Source organism: Astatotilapia calliptera, chromosome 3, assembly GCF_900246225.1.
Source record: "Astatotilapia calliptera chromosome 3, fAstCal1.2, whole genome shotgun sequence".
In the NCBI taxonomy this organism is placed as follows: Eukaryota; Metazoa; Chordata; class Actinopteri; order Cichliformes; family Cichlidae; genus Astatotilapia; species Astatotilapia calliptera.
In genome coordinates, this window is record NC_039304.1 from 5,342,754 (window position 1) to 5,364,492 (window position 21,739).

General features: G+C 40.0%; 3 protein-coding genes across 8 annotated transcripts in view; all 3 read left to right on the plus strand.

Moving 5' to 3' along the window:
- The window catches only part of tbc1d14 (TBC1 domain family, member 14), a 45,835-nt gene extending 36,156 nt beyond the window's left edge, over positions 1-9,679 (plus strand). For all 6 annotated transcript variants that reach the window (XM_026160479.1, XM_026160473.1, XM_026160480.1 and 3 more), the window contains 4 exons: positions 1,765-1,893; positions 2,358-2,467; positions 5,425-5,683; positions 5,787-9,679. In XM_026160479.1, coding sequence (XP_026016264.1) covers positions 1,765-1,893; positions 2,358-2,467; positions 5,425-5,683; positions 5,787-5,855 — 567 coding nt within the window. In that variant the 3' untranslated portion in view covers positions 5,856-9,679. The remainder of the gene's footprint in view (positions 1-1,764; positions 1,894-2,357; positions 2,468-5,424; positions 5,684-5,786) is intronic.
- A 1,629-nt stretch (positions 9,680-11,308) lies between these two features.
- LOC113017336 (C-C motif chemokine 3-like) lies at positions 11,309-12,277 on the plus strand. The gene is made up of 3 exons (XM_026160497.1): positions 11,309-11,466; positions 11,550-11,661; positions 11,969-12,277. Exons 1-3 carry the CDS (start codon positions 11,397-11,399, stop codon positions 12,060-12,062), a joined length of 276 nt encoding a protein of 91 aa, XP_026016282.1. The 5' UTR covers positions 11,309-11,396; the 3' UTR covers positions 12,063-12,277.
- A 7,889-nt stretch (positions 12,278-20,166) lies between these two features.
- On the plus strand, positions 20,167-21,506 carry LOC113017367 (eotaxin-like). Its single transcript, XM_026160519.1, has 3 exons — positions 20,167-20,320; positions 20,399-20,510; positions 21,173-21,506. Exons 1-3 carry the CDS (start codon positions 20,251-20,253, stop codon positions 21,264-21,266), a joined length of 276 nt encoding a protein of 91 aa, XP_026016304.1. The 5' UTR covers positions 20,167-20,250; the 3' UTR covers positions 21,267-21,506.
- The last annotated feature ends 233 nt before the right edge of the window (positions 21,507-21,739 follow it).

The following is a 21,739-nucleotide window of genomic DNA, read 5'->3' on the forward strand; positions in this document are numbered from 1 at the left end:
TTTTCAGATTTATTACATTATGCCATAGGTTTGTTTTTAGTGTAAATAAAGGTGCTTCAGATTTCCAGTAGATACATTTGTTACTGATGCTGAGAGCTGATCTAAAAGGATAACTCTGCGTGTTTGGTATCAATCATACGAAGGACAAATGTAGTTAAGTCTCATTTGATCTGGTTTTCTGTTTGCGATCTTTTTTGGGTTTCAGTTGGGATACATCCATATGTATGCATTTCTTTTTAAGTTTCCTATTTCTGCTTGACTCACTTATGTTCCTTTTTGCAAGCTATGATGAGTAAAATGTAGGATGCTATTTACAGAATGTGGGGCTAGCCAACTGTAGAAAAGGGAGCCCGTGATTAACCTCTGCTGAATTACTTATGAACAAGACCACACGTGAAAATTTACAGAATTTTCTAAGCAAGCAAAAATTACTTGGAAATTTAGAAGTACCCTCAGGACTGAGCATTAATATTAAAAGCAAATCATTTTTCATTTCTGATAGTATTAAATATTACATTTATGATTGGCATTAGTGTGTTTAACAGGTGATGTGCTCAGAGTAATTTCTAGAATTCTCTAAGCAACAGATTCACATTTGTTTGCGCTGTTTTGTCTTTTGTGTTTTTGGGGGGATTTTTTGTGCCTCATCACCAGCAACCAGTCAAAAGATCAGTTCTGTGTGACGTTCACTAACCCTGAAATACCGTGCCCAGGAGATTGGTCAGGGGGTTTCTGCAGCATGTAGGTTCCATTTTAAAGTTAGAAGACCTCAAATATTTTCCTTCCATTCGCTCTTTTCTTCCTTTCAAGGAGACTTTGTATTGAGCCTCAGTGACGCCCTGGATTTCCGACTCTAGTTTCTCACGATGCCCTGATCCTCCCTTGTGATACTTTCATGGTTTACATGATTCCTAGAAATCAAACTGAATTTTTTGGCTAAAGTTTTATTTATTTTTTAAACTATTATTTAATAAAATGTATGTTTTTGTTCATTCACAGTGTTGGCCTGTTAAAATATCAAACAAACCAAAAATCCATAGGGGGATGTATTCAGATTGATTCTTTATTCATTAAATCATCCAAACCTCCAAACATTGAATTTACAAGACGTGCGCAGGAGCATTAGCAAACAATCTGCACATTTACAAAGTGTGAACCCAGCGAATATTTGGGATAAAGAAGCAACGATCGCAAAGCAGTATTTTTAAAAAGTCACCCGCTATATTTTGTTTATGTTGTCAGTTGTAATGGACCTGACCAACTGTGCTCTCTGTTTTATTGTTTCTCTCAGTATCATCACTGTGTGCTTTTACAGCAAAATTGCTGCATTTGCACTAATGAGCAGTGCTGCTGTGGTTTGCCTTGCTGCTCCTACCCGCAGCCCCATGCTTTTGTCTATAGACAGGTAGAAATGACTGTGACTTCCTGCATTTGACCCCAACCCATGAGCAGCTACACATACACACACTCTCAGTCTGTGTAAGCTGTACGCAGGTTTATTTCTTTCCATTTCTCCATCAGCATTATCATCTCTCTCCCCAGATTTATTGTCCACACTACTTGTAATACTTGCACATCACTGTCAAAGCGCCTGCACCGATTAATAGTGTCTGACTCAAATGCAAGGTTACCCGTTAATGACTTCCTGCCAGTGTTTCTGTCTAAATATTACAACATTTGACACGTACAAGCTCGCACCGTCACCAGTTTTAGGGTTGCTGTAAGTATTCGCTTGTACTGACTCTGTGTTTGTGTGTTTTTAAGGTGCAGGGAATGTCCTTCATCGCTGCTGTGCTCATCCTGAACCTGGACACAGCCGATGCCTTCATAGCTTTTGCCAACCTGCTCAACAAGCCCTGTCAGATGGCCTTTTTCAGGGTTGACCACAGCCTTGTAAGTAAACAAAGAGCATGGCAAACACGTGCGCGCCCACTTATTTCACACGCAGTACCTATAAATACACATGACTCTGAGCTTTTTTTTAAATAAACATATATGTATACATATGTGTTGACTGCAAATCACCTTTTTCCGCCAAGCTCTTTGTTCAGCTGTAAAGTTGAGAACTTAACGGTTTAAAAAAAAAATCTGTTTGACTTAAAACATTTATCAGTAATACCTAATACGTCAGTAAATTCCATTACCTGTTTTACTGAATATAGCAGTGCTAGTGCTGTTATTTCTAACCACATTTATAAACTTGGTAATGTTACTGTCCCATCATCATCTCTACTGTGTTTACACACTTGTCTCCATTTAAACCAAAGTGTCTGTCATTTGTGTCTGACTCACTGAGCAAACTGTAAGTGTGGTTTGGGTTTACTTCTCTCTAAGACCACCTCCTCTCCTCTCCGCAGATGTTGACGTACTTTGCAGCATTTGAAGTGTTCTTTGAAGAAAATCTACCAAAGCTATTTGCACATTTCAAGAAAAACAACTTGACACCTGATATTTATTTAATTGACTGGTGAGTGCTTCCCTGTATTGTGCTATTGCCTCATTTTATTTTATATCTCCTGTTTTGTTTTAACAGTGAACTTGCATCTATTGATGAACATGAATTACTTGGCAGTGTGTCATTTCACTGATGCAGCAAAGCTCTACAGATTCGTCCTCCACCCACATGCACAGTGCACTTTGTACCCCGTCTTGCTGAAAACACGCTACATGCCTTCATCTCGAAACATGACACTTGCCTCACATTCAGTTTGTCATACTTTCAGTGTCAGGTGTGTTTCTGAGAAAACAGGAAAGGGGTTGTATGAGTGGTCACTGCCCATTTGAGGTAGAAATTTGTGTTTGTATCTTCACTTTAACCACATATATGCCACATAACTAGGGCAATAATATCAATCATTTATTTTTATTCACAGACTTCTGACTTTAATATTGTGAATTATTGTGTTTTTTGTTTGTTTGTAATTACACCTAAAACAGCCTTTTAGTTTTATTAAGAGCAGGTGGTAGTCAGCTCACTTCTAAATCTCTTGAAGCTTGTAACAACGTAGAAAGGAGCCTTTTTTCTTTTAAAAAAGTGTTTTTGTTTTTTTATTTGCATGCGGAGTAATTCTGCAAATATTTGTGAAAGGATGGGTCGCTCTCAGGAACTCAGTGAATTCAAGCTAGGATGCACCTGTGCTACCAGTCCAGACATTTCCTCACTACTACATATTCCAGTCAGCTGTTAGTGGAATTATAACAAAGCAACTGGGAACTGACAGAAGTGGTAGGCCTTGTAAAATCACAGTGGATGCTGCGGTACAAACGTGAACAACTTCAGCTTCATGGACTGGGTTTCCATGGCTCAGCAGCTGAATCCTTACATCACCAGGCACAGTGCAAAGCGTGGGATGCAGTGGTGTAAAGTAGAGATGGACCGATCCGATATTACGTATCGGTATCGGTCCGATACTGACCTAAATTACTGGATCGGATATCGGAGAAAAATAAAAAATGTAATCCGATCCATTAAATATCACAAAAGCACCTCACAAAACTTGCAACACGCCGTAACTCACCTCAGAACGTTAGCACGTCGGAGCAGTATGCATCACGTGATAGAGCGGATGTGGCATGCGGGACCTGTCGGTGGTCTGGATAGCATTTGGAGCTTCGCTAGCAACCCGGCATTTCATCTCCGACAAAGTTATCCCCGAGAGAAGTAAAGCAAGTGTGTAAGTCTATCTCTGAATGTTTGTAAAGCATTCCTGCGTTAAGCTTACCAAACGATATATGGAGTGACTGCCTCTCCTGCTGCTACTTCAATCATGAAACTGCTTAATGATCAGCTGATCGGCTTTTCTGTTGCGAGTCCGTCTCTCTTGTTTGTTTATCGCCCACTTTGCACCAGAAAGAGGAAACCAGCAGCTGAACAACAGCAGCACGTTTAAGCTTGATCAGCTGTTGTTAGAATTTATTTAATATTACTTTCTACTCGAGGATCTTTTTCTACGTAGCTGACGGCTGGTAACTGTGCAGGGGCGGATCTAGCAAAGTTTAGCCAGGGGGGCCGATAGGGCATTAACAGGGAAAAGGGGGCACAAAGACATACTTTTCTTTCTTATTCTCATTTAAAATTTCGAGCTTTTAATAAATAATTATCTGACAGCCAAAGTTTTAATTTGATGCAAAATGAATAGAAGTCAATTACTGTATATAGTGACTATTAAGTCTAATATACCCTAGTAAGCTATAGTACTTTTTCCTTTGGGAAGGTACCATCTGTACAGTCTGCAATTTTGTTGAAGAAAGATGTTGAATCTATTTAATATTTCTTGAAAAATAATTGATTTCTGTGCATTTTTTTTCACACTGCGTCAAATTAAGGTTGATTACGTTGATTAAGCATCATGAGGTGGAGCGTGAGGGGTGGTTCCCTATTTTTTATTTATTTATTTTTGTTGTTGCTGGGAGTTGGAACCCTATTAGTTAGGTTGCTTAATATTTACGCTAAGTACTCTTTAAAATACCAGAATAGGGAGGATGGTGTAGGTTTAAGTTTATTAGATTGATCAGTATTGCTGAACTATGAAACTTTTTTTTTTTTGCATACAGGTATAACAGAATAGCTTTAGTGTAGTTGTTGTTTTAAACTTGAGTATGAACTTATACAAAATACAGCAAGATATTTAAAAAACAGTGTTTTTTAATCAATAAAACTATCGGATTCATATCTGTATCGGCAGATATCCAAATTTATGATATCGGTATCGGACATAAAAAAGTGGTATCGTGCCATCTCTAGTGTAAAGCACACTGCCACTGGAGCAGTGTGTTCTCTGGAGTGACCAATCACGTTCTGTCTGGCAATCCAAATGATGAGTCTGGGTTTGGTGGTTCCCAGGAGAACGGTACTTGTGTTACTGCACTATATGTCAAGTGTAAAGTTTGGTGTGGGGTTGTTTTACACAAGTTGGGCCTGCCCCCTTTGTTCCAGTGAAAGGAACTCTTCATGTTTCAGGATACCAAGACATTTTGGATAATTTCATGCTCCCAACTTTGTGGGAACAGTTTGGGGATGTCCCAGTGCACCTCTGCAAGAATGGACAAAAATAAATGCTTTCCTAAACTTTATGTAAAAGAAGAGTTGAATCTGTTAAAGCTGCTAAGGTTTAGACATCAAATTAAACCTTATGGAATAAAAATGGGATGTCACTTAAGAAGTTCATATGCGTTTGAAGGGAGACGGATGAGTAGTTTTTACTCTATACTGTATCTTTCCTTTGTTTATCTATCAGGATGTGAGGGTAGATCTTAGAAGTTGGTACATGAAGTCAGATTTCAGCAAAGAAACTGTAACTCAGTACATGTGTTTCTTTAATATGTTAACAAAGGTCATTTCAAATTTCTGTTGCTATTAGTGACTTTGTTTTATATAGTGCTAGCTGATAATAACTTTTCCTTCCCATCTATTTGTCCCTTCAGGATCTTCACTCTGTATAGCAAGTCGCTGCCGTTGGACCTGGCGTGTCGAGTGTGGGATGTGTTCTGCAGAGATGGTGAAGAGTTCCTGTTCCGCACGGCTCTGGGATTGCTTCGCCTCTACCAGGATGTCCTGACCAGCATGGACTTCATCCACATGGCTCAGTTCCTCACCCGCCTGCCTGACCTCATCCCTGCCGACCAGCTCTTCCAGCACATTGCTGCTATTCACATGACCAGCCGCAACAGGAAGTGGGCACAGGTGGGATTTTTTTTCTAGATACTGTGTCTGAAAACATTGTTTACCCCCATCACTGCATCTTTGTTTTGAAAACCTTTTTTTCACTCCTGCTTCCTCCCCTCAGGTCTTGCAGGCGCTGACGGAGCAGAAGAGATCGGGAGCGAGGTTGCCCGGTGCTGAAGCGTTGAGCTGAGATCAGAACATAACCAGCTCAAGCTAAAGTACTCAATCAGACCCCCTCCAGCCTTTGGAAAAGCCTACACTCTTGCCCAAGCTGATGGACCTGAGAGAGATCTTCTGTCAGGTTGGGGACACGTCCAGTTGAGGCTGCAGTGATAAAGCTCTTCTCCAGAGGCATGCCACTCCTCTGACTGGAACCAGAACACTGGAGGGGGTCTCAGTGACTGAGCAGGGGTGTGAAAAAGGAATATGAGGCCTTATTTAACTTCCAGCACCCCTCCTCTGCTCAGAGGCCCAGCAGCAAACTGGAAACTTGTAGCTGGGAAAGGCTGAAGAATGTAACACACACTCCCACATATATGAACCTACCCGACTGACTCAGTTCCCCAGAGACTGAAGGAAACCACAGAGATACCAGATACTACATCAACTCCTTCACTGCTGCCAGCTCTCAGATCCTTTCTGTTTGATTCGGCAAATGAAGCTTAAATGTGTCTACAGCAATGTTCATCTCCGTAGTCAAATCTGTAAACGACATAAATATGTGAGGGGGTTCCTAGCTGTCTCTGTGCGTCTCCTTCTGCGTAGCAGCACCTTTTTTCCACTCACTTTAATTTTTCTCACATTCCTTTGTGTCCTCCATGTTTTTATTTCCTTTTGTTCTGAGTTTGCTTTTCATTGGCTTGTAATCAGGGCCAAATTGTCACCTTAGCTGTTCCATGAAGACAACTCTTCTGAACAGGGGGAGTTTTGTAGGTTATAATCCATGAAGGTATGACACAAATGCACATAAGAAAATGTGGTGTGTTTGAGAGCACCGCGTTACAGTTTTAGTTCATTAGAAGAGGTCAGAAGCTGCCTGTGTCAGCGAGACTGGAATAAATGAGGTAAAGTGTTAGATGTGGATTTCCCCTGTATTTAATATATTTGTGGTACATTAATTTGCATTAATTAATTAGCTTGTTTTTGTTATGATTTCAGATGTGTTGGTGTGAGTGTGAAGTCTTTTGTTCATTTATTTAGTATATTTAAGAAAAGGATGGATTTGGTCCAGACAAATGAAGGGTTGTCGTTGAGCTTCTGTCTGCACATTTGGAGCACTTTTAATCTCTTTTTAAACACATTCTAGATTGCAGGCTGTAACTTGAGGGGCTTTGCACGCATTTGGCTGCATAATTTGCGTGAATATGAAAGATGAAAAAAACCATCTTTTTGGACAATAGCAATCACTTCACTGATAACGACAAAGTTCAAATACTCTGAATGGTTCAGAACTTTCCACTGTAGTTATTTGACTTTGCATCCATCCTGGTACGCTGTCCCCACCGGCAGTTGCCCTGATTGCATGTTTTTTAGTCATTCCTGGCAGCAGAGCGCTTCAGAGTCTTGACCCTGAGTTCTCAGGCTTAGTGAGGTACTAATCCAGTTTATTTAAAAAAAAAACTGTAGAGCTAGAAGGCTGTTTCTACGTGTCCACAAACATCTGTGATAGGATCTATTTAAAGCTAAAAAGCTGATGATTGTGTTTGTTTTGGCGGAAGACACTTGTGTATTCAGTGTGCTCTGAGCGGTACAAGATCAGAGCAGAATATAGTACAACTTCCATTTTGACAGTCTCATGCTTCGCCAACCATCCAAACCACAGAAATTTGGGTCAGTTTGAAGCTGAATTAATCTTTGCTCTATGCACAGGTTTGAGGTCTGTGCACGGCGCGTGTGGTCAAAGCAGGATTTCCAGGGAGCAATCTAAAAGTACTAACCACACTGGCCAATGAAATTAACTTTGAAGCATTAAGATGTGGAGACTCTGAGGAGTGTGCAGTCAGCTGTTGATGGTTTTTACTTTCAAGGCTCGCTATGCAGGAGTTTTGTTGTTGCTGTTTGCATCGTGGGTCTGTCGTCCTCGGCTTAAAAGTATTTTTTTCAATTGCCATCTGTGAAATTTAACCAAAACCTTCACTTTTTTTAATCAAGTGGCTGGGCTTTTCCACCCGGCTGTCATTGTACATTCTTAGTGACGTGCCTGGTGGACTCGCTGCACCATCTCGAGGTACAAATTTGGCTTTTCGTGAAAGAGCGGGACAACCCAGGTTTGGTTCCAGGTAATTTATGTGACAAATTAAGGATGAATGGTTTGGGCATAAAGTTTAAATAGCTACACCGCAACATACGGTGGGTCGTAAGTGGTTGATCAGAGAGATTCCTAAAGTTTAAAATCCTGCATAGACGGCCTTTAATTACTTGCATTAGCTGTGTGTAAACGTCACTGTTGCAGCTGTAGTTATTGACTGTTGGTCAGATTACTAGCCTGCAGCATCACTGTAACCATCTTACCCGTCATGTTGTGGTGCCCCTCACAGTTTTAAATCCTCCACTCTGGAGCAAAGTGCAGTATAACAGAGATTTCTTACTTTGGTTTAAAGATTTGCTGCTTTTTTGTTTTGTGGGGGCTTTAAATTGGTTGTTTTATAGAGTTTTTATTAGGGTAGCAGATCTGATTATTTGATAATAGAAGCAATATTTAGTTAGAGCCCTACACAAAGTTGGAAGAAGGAAGCGGATTGTTGGATATTGAGCGTTACACAGCCTGCAAATCTCTACTTTTAGTTTTTCATCATGAGATGACACAGATTGTGTTGTCTTTTGTGTCACAGTAGCATAGTGGAGAGAGATCTGGCCTAGATCTGCTAACTGCTGCGTGTGTCAGGGTATTGTGGCTGCTTAAAGTTGAGGTTGTCACTAAGTTGAGGCCTTGACACTGCATTCACACTGTGGTTATTGTGTCACTCCATCCTCACCAGTAGTGGGCGGAGCCAATGCTACGTTGATTGGATACACTGTGCAAAGTCAACACACTGCATTTCCTGATCTGATCTTTGTTTTGTGACAGTGATGACTTTGAAAGCCCATTGTGCACAAGCGTCATCAGAGGAATGAAAGGCCGATGTATGAGGAAATGTCTCGTCGTTCCTTGTGAAACTGCTTCACGTGCTGTGTTGTGCTGCTGAATTTGTGTGTGATGGAGTTCCAGTCGGTCTTTCCTGTTATATTAGTGAACTCAATCTCTTAACCCTTAGCTGAGGCTGTGCTTTCTTAAATCCCTGGACATTAGCTGAAGTAGAACGTTCAGTCTGGGCTTTAAAAACAGGAAGACTCCTTTCGTTTTGTAATTCATCATCGTCTCAGCCACATGGCCGCTGAAAGGGCGCCTGCTGTGTTTTTGACTCAGCACCGTGCAATACTATGTCTGATCATTCTTCTAAATGCACCCCCTCCCCCACTGTGGTGAAACACTGCAGGACTGCAGCTAAAGCTTTTTGCAAGCCATACGTGCAAGCCTTTGAGTTGTGCCTCTGATCGTCTCGTGGTTAAAAACGGGTTGTTGATTTTCGTGTTATTTCTCCACCTTTTTTAGGTAGCTGTTTGCAAACTGTAGTGTGTGTCTGTATGTGTATGTCTTGTTTGTGTGGTTAAGTGGTATCTTCACAATTAGACCTGTTAGTTACCAATTAATTGTTACATTTAAAGCTGGCCTGGGTATCAGCTCTACCTGTCAACACTACCGTTTGATCCTTTGTGGTCAAAAAGATTCAAACTAAATTGGGTTGAAAGATATTTTAGATGATGTACCATTGCTTGATAATCATGTTGATTTGCTGGGTGTTCTCAGTCGTTTTGCATTGTCTGACTTGTATTCCTTTTTTTCCAAGAGACCTGTGTACTGTAGAGGACTGATAGATATACATGGAGACAGCAGAAGGTCACCGCGCAACTGTTTCTCACTTGAAATGTATATAAATGATGGTTTTATTATAATAAAAAGATGTACATATTCAACCAGGAGCTAGTTTGTTTCTTACTGGATTACAACTCTCCTCCTGCCTTGTATAGATCAACAGGTGGAAGTGAATTTCCCAGAGTGCCTTTGAGCCTAACCGGAGTGAGAACACGATGGCTTATGTGGTTAGTGCAACAGTCATTGCTGCAGCAATGCGTTGTGGTGTATTTACACTTTCTTGTGAAAAGGTTGCCACACTTTTACCTGAGATAAAATCTATATGTTAGTATTGAGTGATCCGCACTTTTGCTTTGATTCTCGATGAGTGGTGATAAACCACTGATTAGTGAACATATTACATAAATATCAAATGGGGTTCTCTGAAGCAGACCTACGTCAGACAACAGTGGCCCAGTTTTAAATGTAAAAATCTCCTGGAGTCCACAAAAGCCTTTAATCACAGATCTGATCCTCATATGAGCAGAGAGTGAAGTTTTGTCTTCATCTAAAATCTGTATCTACTTCTTCAGCTTAATTCTCCAACATATATAAGTATATAATTTAAACCCCATGGCATTGTTTTGTTAGCTATCTTTGTTTCTATGTGAATATTTCATGACTATTTCTAAGTAACATGTGCAGCTGCTACAAACAATCACTGATTTGTTTTACAGCTGATATATAAAACAAAAACACAACAACAACCAAAACAAAAACAAAAATGCGTGAATCAAAAAGGTTCTTGTTAAGATCAGATCTGCGGCCATTTTCCTATAAACACTATGACCATGATAGGGTCATATGACCACACGCTGACCACGTGACGTTTAAATGATTTGACAAATCGTATGAACAGGTCTAGAGATTGATCACCTTTTGGCAACACACACAAAAAAAAAAAGAATATTTCCCAACCAGTTGGCTGGTGGTTAGTTGAGGCTGATGGCAATCACTGTTTAAGTGCTTGTTAAAGCCGGAGAATACTCAGGAATAAATGTGTATTTCCCAACTGGTTAGCAAAATCCTCGATCGCTTTGCAAAGTAAAAAACGCATCTTTTGAAAAGTACTGGCTGCATTGCTGAAGCACAACATATAGTGTGAATGTTAACATTCTGGTTTGTGTCACACTTTCAAGTTTTAATAGTGCTCAGTTGTTAAGACAGTTAAGTTAGTTTAACAGTTAAGTTGGTTAAGTTGTGTCTTTCATGAAAACAACAGATGACTGCAGCAACCCGCAACCATAGCAATCGCAAGGACTGTTGTGGTACAGCACATGACTATATGTAGCACGAAAAAAATGATAACACACATTGTTCAAATAGATTTGTTGATTTTGAAATGTTACTCTGGCCAGCACAGTCTCATTACATTAGAAATAGCCAACAGTGATGTTCGGGGGCATTGTTTTTCTAGTGTTTTTGTGGTCATTATATTTTGTGACATATATTTTTTAAAACTTTTGGGGGGGCTGTAGAAGTTGGTTTTGTTAACAGTGTCATGCTTTGAGCTGCAGCTCTGGGCTAAACCGCAGCTTCATTTCCTCTCAATGTAGCCGAGTGGAAAGTTCTGTCAGAGGCATTTTCAGCACCTTTTGAAACCACAACCACCCTCCCTCTTTCACACCAATGACACCATATGCACCTTTTTTTTTTTCAAAATATTGATCTTGATAAATGTAACAGCACACCACCTATTATTTAGAAGCCCTTGCTTGCGTCTCAAGAACAGCTGTTGTCTTAATCTTCTTCATCATCATCAACTCCCGAGGAATCATAATGAAGACCACTCACATCCTTTTGCTGTGCATCCTTGGAGCTGCTTTGTTGTCTGCAGTTAACTGCACTAGTAAGATTACCTTTAATGTCATCATTATTAGAGAGTTTTTTTGAGTAAGTCTAATGAAACATGTTCTAATGCTTTTTCCTCAGCTGGAAATGGCCCCGACAACTGCTGCTTCAAGTTTTACCCAAGAAGAATTAGAGCAAACCTCGTGGAGTCGTATTACATGACTGATCACCGATGCCCAAAGCCTGCCGCCATGTAAGTGAAGAAATCTGGGTTTATTTTGTTTTCATGTTTAACACAATAACTGAAATTACTGTAATGGAAAATATCCAGTATGACCATTGTAACTGGACAGTTTTTGGACATTTTCATTTTTTTTTTCATTTCACACAGGACATCTTCTACGTTTACTTTTTATTTGAACTCATATTTGTTCTTTTAGTTTTGTCTCCTAACATTATCCTGTAGCCGTGTTTCTTTGTAGCTATTAGTTATTTTTGCTTTTTTGTTTAAAAAAACAACAACACACAATAACAGCAGCATTTCCGCCTCTTTGTTTCAGCTTCATTACCAAAAAGGCTCGTTCAGTCTGTATGGATCCGTCTCTCTCCTGGGTCGATAGCATCATGAAAACGCTGGACGAGAGCACTTTTTAAACCAGCTGCCTGCTCATCATTTCATTTTGTTCTGCTTTATCTGCAAATATCATATCCAATGTGGCTTTATGATTTTTGTAATTAGTGCAACTTTGTCTCAACTGATCCAAAGCTAGTTATTAGCCTGAAGCAATCCACTGAAAAGTCCTTTGATTGTGTAATGTCTCTTTGCTTTGTGTTATGTGTTATCCTCCAAAATAAACACCACAAAAATACAAGCGTGTGAAACTTTTTCTTGTCTCTTCTTCATGTCTTCTAAGCTTTACGGGTTGCCAAGTGTTCCTTACATACTGTGTGAAATAACACTTTTAAAACAAATAACATATAATTTGGTCGATTCTGAAAGTACAATTAATTAATTTAAACACCCCTTCGGAGGTGGGGTGCCCCCGGCCTCTCGGCCTGGGGCTCGGTCACTCAGGCACAGCTGGGGGCCGGCGGAGCTCATGGGCGCGTCACTGCAACTCCCCCTGGCTTCTGCTCCGCGGCTGCTGAGTGAACCCTCATCTGGGACTCTCCTCAGCTCTTACTGGGACAGTGGCGCGGCTGCCCCTCTGTTGGTCTTCCTTGGTCTCTTGTGTTCTGGGGGCCTCTGGATGTCTGGAGTTTTGATCTCCTCCATACCCGCTTCACACCCTGGAGGACGGGGCTGTGGCCCCCCCACACTCCCTAGCAGATCGTTACATGGAGAAACCTTTGGAATACAAGCGCGCTGATCCACACAGGTATGCACACGGGTGTTCACTGCTCGTAGACCCAAATTACACCTTTCTTGGCCGCTACGTCGAAGCACATCTGTCCTGCGTGCTGCACAACAACATTGAATATTTAGTATTTACTGCTGTTTACACTTAGCTAGATTAATGCGATGGTGTTGTGTTTAGTATGTTGCTTTGTTTTTTTTGCTTGTTTTCTATTTTTCTCTCAACAGGTGATCCAGGAGATTTTTACTTTTTTTTCTCCCCCCCTTTCTCACTGTCCCTCTCCCCTTCTGTTTTCCCTTTCCTTCCTCTTTCTTTCTCCCTTTCCTATCCCTCACTCATGTCTGTCCCGTCTGTAACATCTGAAAATAAAATATAATAAATAATAAAAACAAAGATCGACCAAATGGACCAATACGGCAATGCCACGATGATCCATTTGGCAAAGTAAATCCATTGGGTATCCTTGTTGGTCTTCAGACAACAATTCTGATGGCTAAAGAACCAAATGGGACAGGCAAAAAAAACAACAACAATTAATTTAAACACAATCTATGAGTTATATATGCAACTGATTTGTAGCTGTATGTAAATGTTTGGCTTTCCCTCGATGCACCAACTAAGAATCTTATGGTTGAGCTATCATTGGAATTTCATTTGGAATTAAAAATAAATATTTGACTCTTTAATAATAATAATTTTCTGGCCCAGTTCTGTCTTTTTCTTCTTAACTACCACTGCTTTTACAAATTGCTAATGATTAACTGGTTTCCTGTCCAGACTTCACCTCTGCTGTTGCCCACTGTCAGCTGGGACAGACTCCCTGAGCTACTGGCTAGAGGACACCTTAGTTAATGCTACTCTGTCTGCTGGTCTCTGAACTTGTTGAGCTTTATTGAATGCTTGTCTGTTTATGAACTCGCTACTGACAACATATCAAGTAACTCTCACTTTAAGTAAAGAACAACAACAAAAACACCCAAACAAAGAACAACTACTTCCTTCTGTGAGTTCTGTTTTGAGTCTTTATGTAGTTTGTCAGAGATATTAGAGAAGTTATATTAAAGGAAATGGCCCAGCACTCTGTGTTAGACCTATAACTCTTGTACAATAGATTTCTTTTTCTTTTATATCAGTATAAATATTTCCATGGACATACAGAAAACAATGTAGCATCCAGTATCTAAAAGAAAAAGTTGTTTTTGTTTTTGTTTTAGGTTGTTTTTTTTAACACAAATTAACCAGCAGAGTAATTAGGCACAGTCTTGTGCTTGGTGTTGCAAATTGCTAAATTATGTTATGGCCGAAGATTAGAACATTCATCAGAGGTCAAAATACATCCATACAATTCTTTCCTCTTCTGTTCCTAATTTCTCTTGCAGCCATTAACTGGATTTACAATAACGTCCAAAAGTCTTGAGCCAACCTTTGTTTCTGTATACTTTGCCACAAAAATGAGAAAAAAAAGTGCAACGATGAAAATGTGCAAACATACATTTAAATAAAATTCTAGTTTGTACACTTCTCTTCACCTTTGAAGTCAATATTTAAGATGATCATCATTGTTCTTCAACAACCTGAACCCTCTTAGGCAATTTCTTTGGTAATATATTTAAGTATTTTTTGGAAACGACTCTCAAGAATTCTTAAAGGACATTCTGAAGCCCTTCTTTGGATATTGGCTACCTTTTATTTCCGTGTCAAGATTATCTCAGAATGATCCCAGACTTGGATCTGGTCGCTGGGGAGGCCGATGCATGACTACATTTTTATCCAGGTGTATGTTTGCTGCATTGGCAGTGTGTCTGGGATCATTGCTCTGCTCAAAATTGAAGTACTTGCCGATTAAACACTTCCTAGGTATTGCATAGTGGGAGCTAAATTCAATTACTCCCTTATTCACAAGGGGTTACCACAACAGGTAACTCTGCATATTAGACTTGGCAAGCTTTTGCACCAGATCTTCCTGACATGGCCATAAAGGGATTCGTGACTCCTTAAGGGATTGAACCAGCAATATTTTGCTCTTTTGGTAAATTTATAAACCACTACACTATGGAACCACCCCAGATGTTATTGCATGATGCATCACATGGTATTCTGCACTGATAATGCCATCAATTTTGACAAGATTCCAACAGCACTGGCTAGAATTAAGCCTCAATCAAGGCTCCACTGTGTTTCACGGATGTCTGTAGACGCTGCACCTCTCTCCTGACATCCTCCACACTGATATATGAAATGATGTGACCCACTTCTTATGTAATCTGGAATTTTCTTTTGTCCTCCACAGTGAGGATTCATCCTTTGAGTTAAGCACATTTTTAATGCTTAAATGATACAGAGTTAGGTGTTAGGTGATTTAACAAACAAGAAAATGCTCAGGCACAAGGACTGGACTGAAGTAAGTGAAAAAGCAGCCAAAGATAAATTCTGAAAGACCTTCAGAAAGCCTGGAGATCTGTAGGTCAATAACACTAACAAGAGCACTCAGAAAGCACAACTCCTCACAAAGGTCAAAGGCTGGACTAAAACTTTGAGTCCTAGGAAATAAGGGAATAAAGACTTTTAGGCTGGCTTAAGGCTTTTTCACAGTACTGTGTGTTGACCATTGCAAGAAAATTATCTTTTCATCCTCGTTCCTTTTTGTCCAGATGTTTGCTAAGATGTGATTATAGTGCAGACTTTCATCTTGTTTTAGTGGAGCTGAGAAAAATATTGGAATGACAGAGTTTTTTTTATACAAATCCATTTTCAGAGCCTATGATCAGGTAGACAGAGTCGTTCTCTACCAAATTTGACAGTAAGTGTGAAAAAAAGGCACACACACACACACACACACACACACACACACACACACACACACACACACACACACACACACACACACACACACACACACACACACACACACACACACACTTCTGTCTAACTGACTGGCTTTTGGCAGTGTAGGTGTGAAAAACCACTGCCATCATCAGGTCAAACTTGAAATTGCTACATTTATGTTAAAATAAACCGAGGCTCTGTGATGACATGGCGTGCTCTCCTGGGTGCACCTACAACCATGACTGAATATGTTGCTAAGAAAATTATTATTATTATTTAATTATTTATTAAGTGGGTTATACACCCTGTAATGTTTATGGCTCTGAAAGAGGGGCACGTATCCAATATTCAGAAAATCAGTGGATCAGTCCCAGGTTCCTCCATTCTGCATGATAAAGTGCCCGTGGGTAAGACAGTACACGCCACCTAGCCCCCATGTTTGATGCATTGAATGAATGTGTCATGAACACTTTAAGTGCTTAAGATTAGAATATATATAAAGAAACCATGTCCTTCTAAAATATCATGGGTTAGTGCTGAAAAATTATGAAATGAATATACTACACAGTTGATTTGGGGTTCACCGGTTTTTGGAGATTTGACTTTCATATGTGATCAAGTTTGTGTGAAATAATTTATACTTTAAAAAAATAATTTATACATCATTTTACTACATATTGAAATACTTTCATTTGAAAATGCCCTAAAATAATTAATTTCAACTAAATAGGCCTATCTATTTTCTTAACAATCCTGTAGCTGTCGTAACATCTTTGTCCCAGCAGGTGGCAGTGTGACCATGGTTTGGCCAGATGATAGCAGACAGAGGCACATGCTCCTTCTTTTCTGATAGTCTGATCATTTCTTTCCTATTTCAGCATTTTCTTTAACAAAACAGAAGCAAAAAGGGGTAATGCCTGATATATTATATAGATTACTTATTTTACATTGGAACCTGAAAGAAATTAATTCTTATTCTCTCCTTAGTCTGAAAAGTGGTCTTGGTCTCTCCCGGGGCCTCCCTCTGGTGGGACGTGCCCGGTACACCTCACAGAGGAGCCAAGGATTTAGTCCCTACCCACATCTCAAAGGTGAGGGTAGGGACGTAGATCAACTGGTAAATTGAACGCTTTGCTTTTACACTCAGCTCTCTCTTCACCACGTACAGGCAGCAAGCTGAGGGGAAACTAGGATACCCACTACAGCCCGCCTCTTACCAGGGACAACTCGACTGAGACAGAGTCCAAGCCCTCTCCAGGGGACTGGTTCCAGAGCCCAAGCCGTGGGGTTGGTTGGTCTACAGGATGATGGGCCCATGTCACTTTTTGGGCTGTGACCGGACGGGCCCAATGGACTAAGACCTGGCCACCAGACGCTCGCCCGCAGGCACCCTCCCCAGGCCTGGCTCCAGGGCAGGGCCCCAGTGACCCTATCCCGGGCAGGGTGAACTGTTCCCTTGGTGTTCTGCTCATAGGGGTCTTCTGAATCGCTCTTTGTCTGGTGCCTCAAAGTTCAGATTTCTAAGCTGAAAACTATGCAAATAAAGACCTTTTTCCATGTTAAATTCACCAATTTCCCTATAAAATATAACACTTTAGAAAAATTTTAATTCAAAGAAATGTTCCTTATCTTCCTCATCATTTTGGGGCTACGCTGCCAGTCGGGCGGGCAGCATCAACACCCAAGTTTGTGAATCAGATAACTTGTGTAGGATTCTGAAAGTTGTGCAGGTGCAGCTACTTAAAATAGTGTATAAGTCTGAGTCCTGTGACCTTCTCAAGTCAAGGTGATCTCAAGGTCAGAGGTCAGGTTTTCTGTAAAATAAGAACAACCCCAGGTTTCTCTTCAGCACTGTAGCTCTGACATAAAGTCAGAGTACTGTTGAGCCAACCATCCCTTTAACATTAACTAGTAATGACTTCATGAACTTCTTCACAAATAAAATTTTTATCATTACAGGAAAAATTACCAATAATCATCCCACAGATGTAATATTATATACAGCTACTGTTAGTACCATTGATGTTAATTTAGACTCTTTTTCTCCAATTGATCTTTCTTAGTTAACTTCAATAATTACTTCCTCCAAACCATCAACGTGTCTTTTAGACCCCATTCCTACAAAACTGCTCAAAGAAGTCCTGCCATTAATTAATGCTTCAGTCTTAAATATGATCAACCTATCTCTAATGATCGGCTATGTACTACAGGCCTTCAAGCTGGCTGTAGTTAAACCTTTACTCAAAAAGCATCTCTAGACCCAGCAGTCTTAGCTAATTATAGGCCAATCTCCAACGTTCCTTTCATATCAAACATCCTTGAAAGAGTAGTTGTCAAACAGCTAACAGATCATCTGCAGAGGAATGGTTTATTTGAAGAGTTTCAGTCAGGTTTCAGAGCTCATCACAGCACAGAAACAGCTTTAGTGAAGGTTACAAATGATCTTCTTATGGCCTCTGACAGTGGACTCATCTCTGTGCTTGTCCTGCTAGACCTTAGTGCAGCGTCCGATACTGTTGACCATAATATCCTATTAGAGCGATTAGAACATGCTGTAGGTATTACAGGTACTGCACTGCAGTGGTTTGTATCATATCTATCTAATAGACTCCAATTTGTTCATGTAAATGGAGAGTCCTCTTCACACACTGAGGTTAATTATGGAGTTCCACAGGGTTCCGTGCTAGGACCAATTCTGTTTACATTATACATGCTTCCCTTAGGCAGCATCATTAGAAGACATAGCATACATTTTCACTGCTATGCAGATGACACCCAGCTCTATCTGTCCATGAAGCCAGATAACACACACCAATTAGTTAAACTGCAGGAATGTCTTAAAGACATAAAGACCTGGATGGCCGCTAACTTTCTGCTTCTTAATTCAGATAAAACTGAGGTTATTGTACTCGGCCCTGAAAAGCTTAGAAATATGGTATCTAACCAGATTCTTACTCTGGATGGCATTACCTTGGCCTCCAGTAACGCTGTGAGGAACCTTGGAGTCATTTTTGACCAGGACATGTCCTTCAAAGCACATATTAAACAAATATGTAAGACTGCATTCTTCCATTTCCGCAACATCTCTAAACTTAGAAATATCCTGTCTCAGAGTGACGCTGAAAAACTAGTTCATGTATTTATTACTTCCAGGCTGGACTACTGTAATTCATTATTATCAGGATGTCTGTAAAAACTCACTGAAAAGCCTTCAGCTAATCCAAAATGCTGCAGCAAGAGTATTGACAGGGACTAGAAAGAGAGAGCATATTTCTCCTGTTTTGGCTTCCCTTCATTGGCTTCCTGTTAAATCCAGAATTGAATTCAAACTCCTGCTCCTCACATACAAGGTCTTAAATAATCAGGCCCCATCTTATCTTAATGACCTTGTAGTACCATATCACCCTATTAGAGCACTTCGCTCTCGCTCTGCAGGCCTACTTGTTGTTCCTAGAGTATTTAAAAGTAGAATGGGAGGGAGAGCCTTCAGTTTTCAGGCCCCTCTTCTGTGGAACCAGCTTCCAGTTTGGATTCAGGAGACAGACACTATCTCTACTTTCAAGATTAGGCTTAAAACTTTCCTTTTTGCTAAAGCATATAGTTAGGGCTGGACCAGGTGACCCTGAATCCTCCCTTAGTTATGCTGCAATAGACGTAGGCTGCTGGGTGATTCCCATGATGCATTGAGTTTTTCCTTTCCAGTCACCTTTCTCGCTCACTATGTGTTAACAGACCTCTCTGCATTGAATCATATCTGTTATTAATCTCTGGCTCTCTTCCACAGCATGTCTTTTATCCTGTCTTCCTTCTCTCACCCCAACCGGTCGCAGCAGATGGCCCCGCCCCTCCCTGAGCCTGGTTCTGCTGGAGGTTTCTTCCTGTTAAAAGGGAGTTTTTCCTTCCCACTGTCGCCAAAGTGCTTGCTCATAGGGGGTCATATGATTGTTGGGTTTTTCTCTGTATCTACTGTACAATATAAAGCAGCTTGAGGCGATTTTTGTTGTGATTTGGCGCTATATAAATAAAATTGAATTGAATCGTAAGTCTTGGGAATGCAATAATTTGAGAACAAGGCGCGGTGAATTTAGAAATTTATACCATTTGATTATCTACAAGGAGGACTAGCTCTGGTGGTCATCGATATTTTTTTTATTGTTATACTTTCTAAACAGTTTGATCTTAATCCTCTTTACTCAGATGGAAATAGTCCCAACAACTGCTGCTGAAAGTTGTACCAAGAAGAATTAAAGCAAAACTCATGGAGTCATATGGACTGCTCAACGATTGTTTTAGCGTTTTTTTTGTGGTCATAATATTTTGTGACATATTTTTTTTTAAACTTTTGGGCGAGGGGGGTGTAGAAGTTGGTTTTGTTAACAGTGTCATGCTTTGAGCTGCATCGCTGGGCTAAACCGCAGCTTCATTTCCTGTCAATGTAACCGAATGGAAAGTTCTGTCAGAGGCATTTTCAGCAATTTTTGAAACCACATCCACCCTCCCTCTTTCACACCAATGACACCCTATGTACCTTTAAAAAAAAGTATTGATCTTGATAAATGTAACTGCACACCACCTAATATTTAGAAGCCCTTGCTTGCGTCTGAAGAGCAGCTGTTGTCTTTATCGTCATCATCATCATCAACTCCTGAGGAATCATAATGAAAACCACTCAGTTCCTTTTGCTGTGCATCCTTGGAGCTGCTTTGTTGTCTGCAGTTAACTGCAACAGTAAGATTACTTTCAATGTCATCATTAAAAGAGAGGCTTTGGTTTTTGAGTAAGTGTAATGAAACGTCTTTTTCTCAGATGCAAATGGTCCCGGCACCTGCTGTTTCAAGTTGTACTCGGGAAGAATTCAAGCAAACCTCATCAAGTCGTATCGACTGACTGATCACCGATGCCCAAAGTCTGCCATCATGTAAGTGAAGAAAACTGGGTTTATTTTGTCTTCATAATGTTTAACACAAATACTGAAATTACTGTAATGAAAATTACGCAGTATGATCATTGTAACTGCAGAGTTTCTGGACAATTAAAAATTGTCATTTTACACATGATGCTCAGGACATAGTATGAGTTTGATACTTTTTATTTGAACTTGTATTTGTTCTCCTACTATTGTCTTTTAATTTTATCCTGTAAATGTTCAAGAAAAATGCACAAACTTGTTTTCATAATTTGATCAATTTTACGTGGATGTTTGGCTACTTTGCTTTTAAATTGTTTGAAATACACATTTAAGTGTTTATATTATGACATTTTGTCTACTGGTCATTTAAAAAAAAAAAAAGTACATATTCGGGCATTCGAAACCACTGAACGGCTACCCTGAGGTACCTCTGAGCAAGGTAACGTCTCTTCACACTGCTCCCCGGGCGCCTGATTGGTGGCTGCCCACTGCTTCACTAGAGTGAATGGGTTAAATGCAGAGAGTAATTTCCCTACTGGGATAAATAAAGTATACATTATTATTATTATTATTATTATTATTATTATTGTTATTTTTACAACATATTTACTGAGAGAATTTTGAAGCTTATTTAAAATTCAGATTTCTGAATTTCCACCTCTTTGTTTCAGCTTCATTACCAAAAAGTCTCGTTTAGTGTGTGTGGATGCGTCTGCCTCCTGGACCCAACGCATCATGAAAAGACTGGACCAGAGCTCTTTCTGAACCAGCTGCCTGCTCATCCTTACACATTGCTCTGCTTTGTCAGATAATATCATATAAAACGCGTGCAAACTTGAGTTTTTATAATGACAGTTCTTTTACATGTGGTCCAAAGTTTATCTTTCAAGCGATTATAAGCCTGAAATAATCCACTGAACAGTCACGCCCTTTGATTGTGTAATGTCTCGTGGATGCTTTGTGCTATATATATTATGCTCCAAAATAAACACCTCACAAATACGACAAAGAGTCTGAAACTTTTTGTCTCTTCTTCGTTTCTTTGAAGCTTTAAGACTTGTCAAGTCTAATTTTCCTTTGATACAGTTTAAAATAAGGTTTTCTAAATAAATAACACATTTTATCAAATGTTCTGATGGAATATTTAGCAGTAATATATACAGTGATGAAGGATCGGGGCCTGTGGGGGTGGGGGATCCGGGGTAAGGGTAACATGTCCACACTCCTCTTCACACACA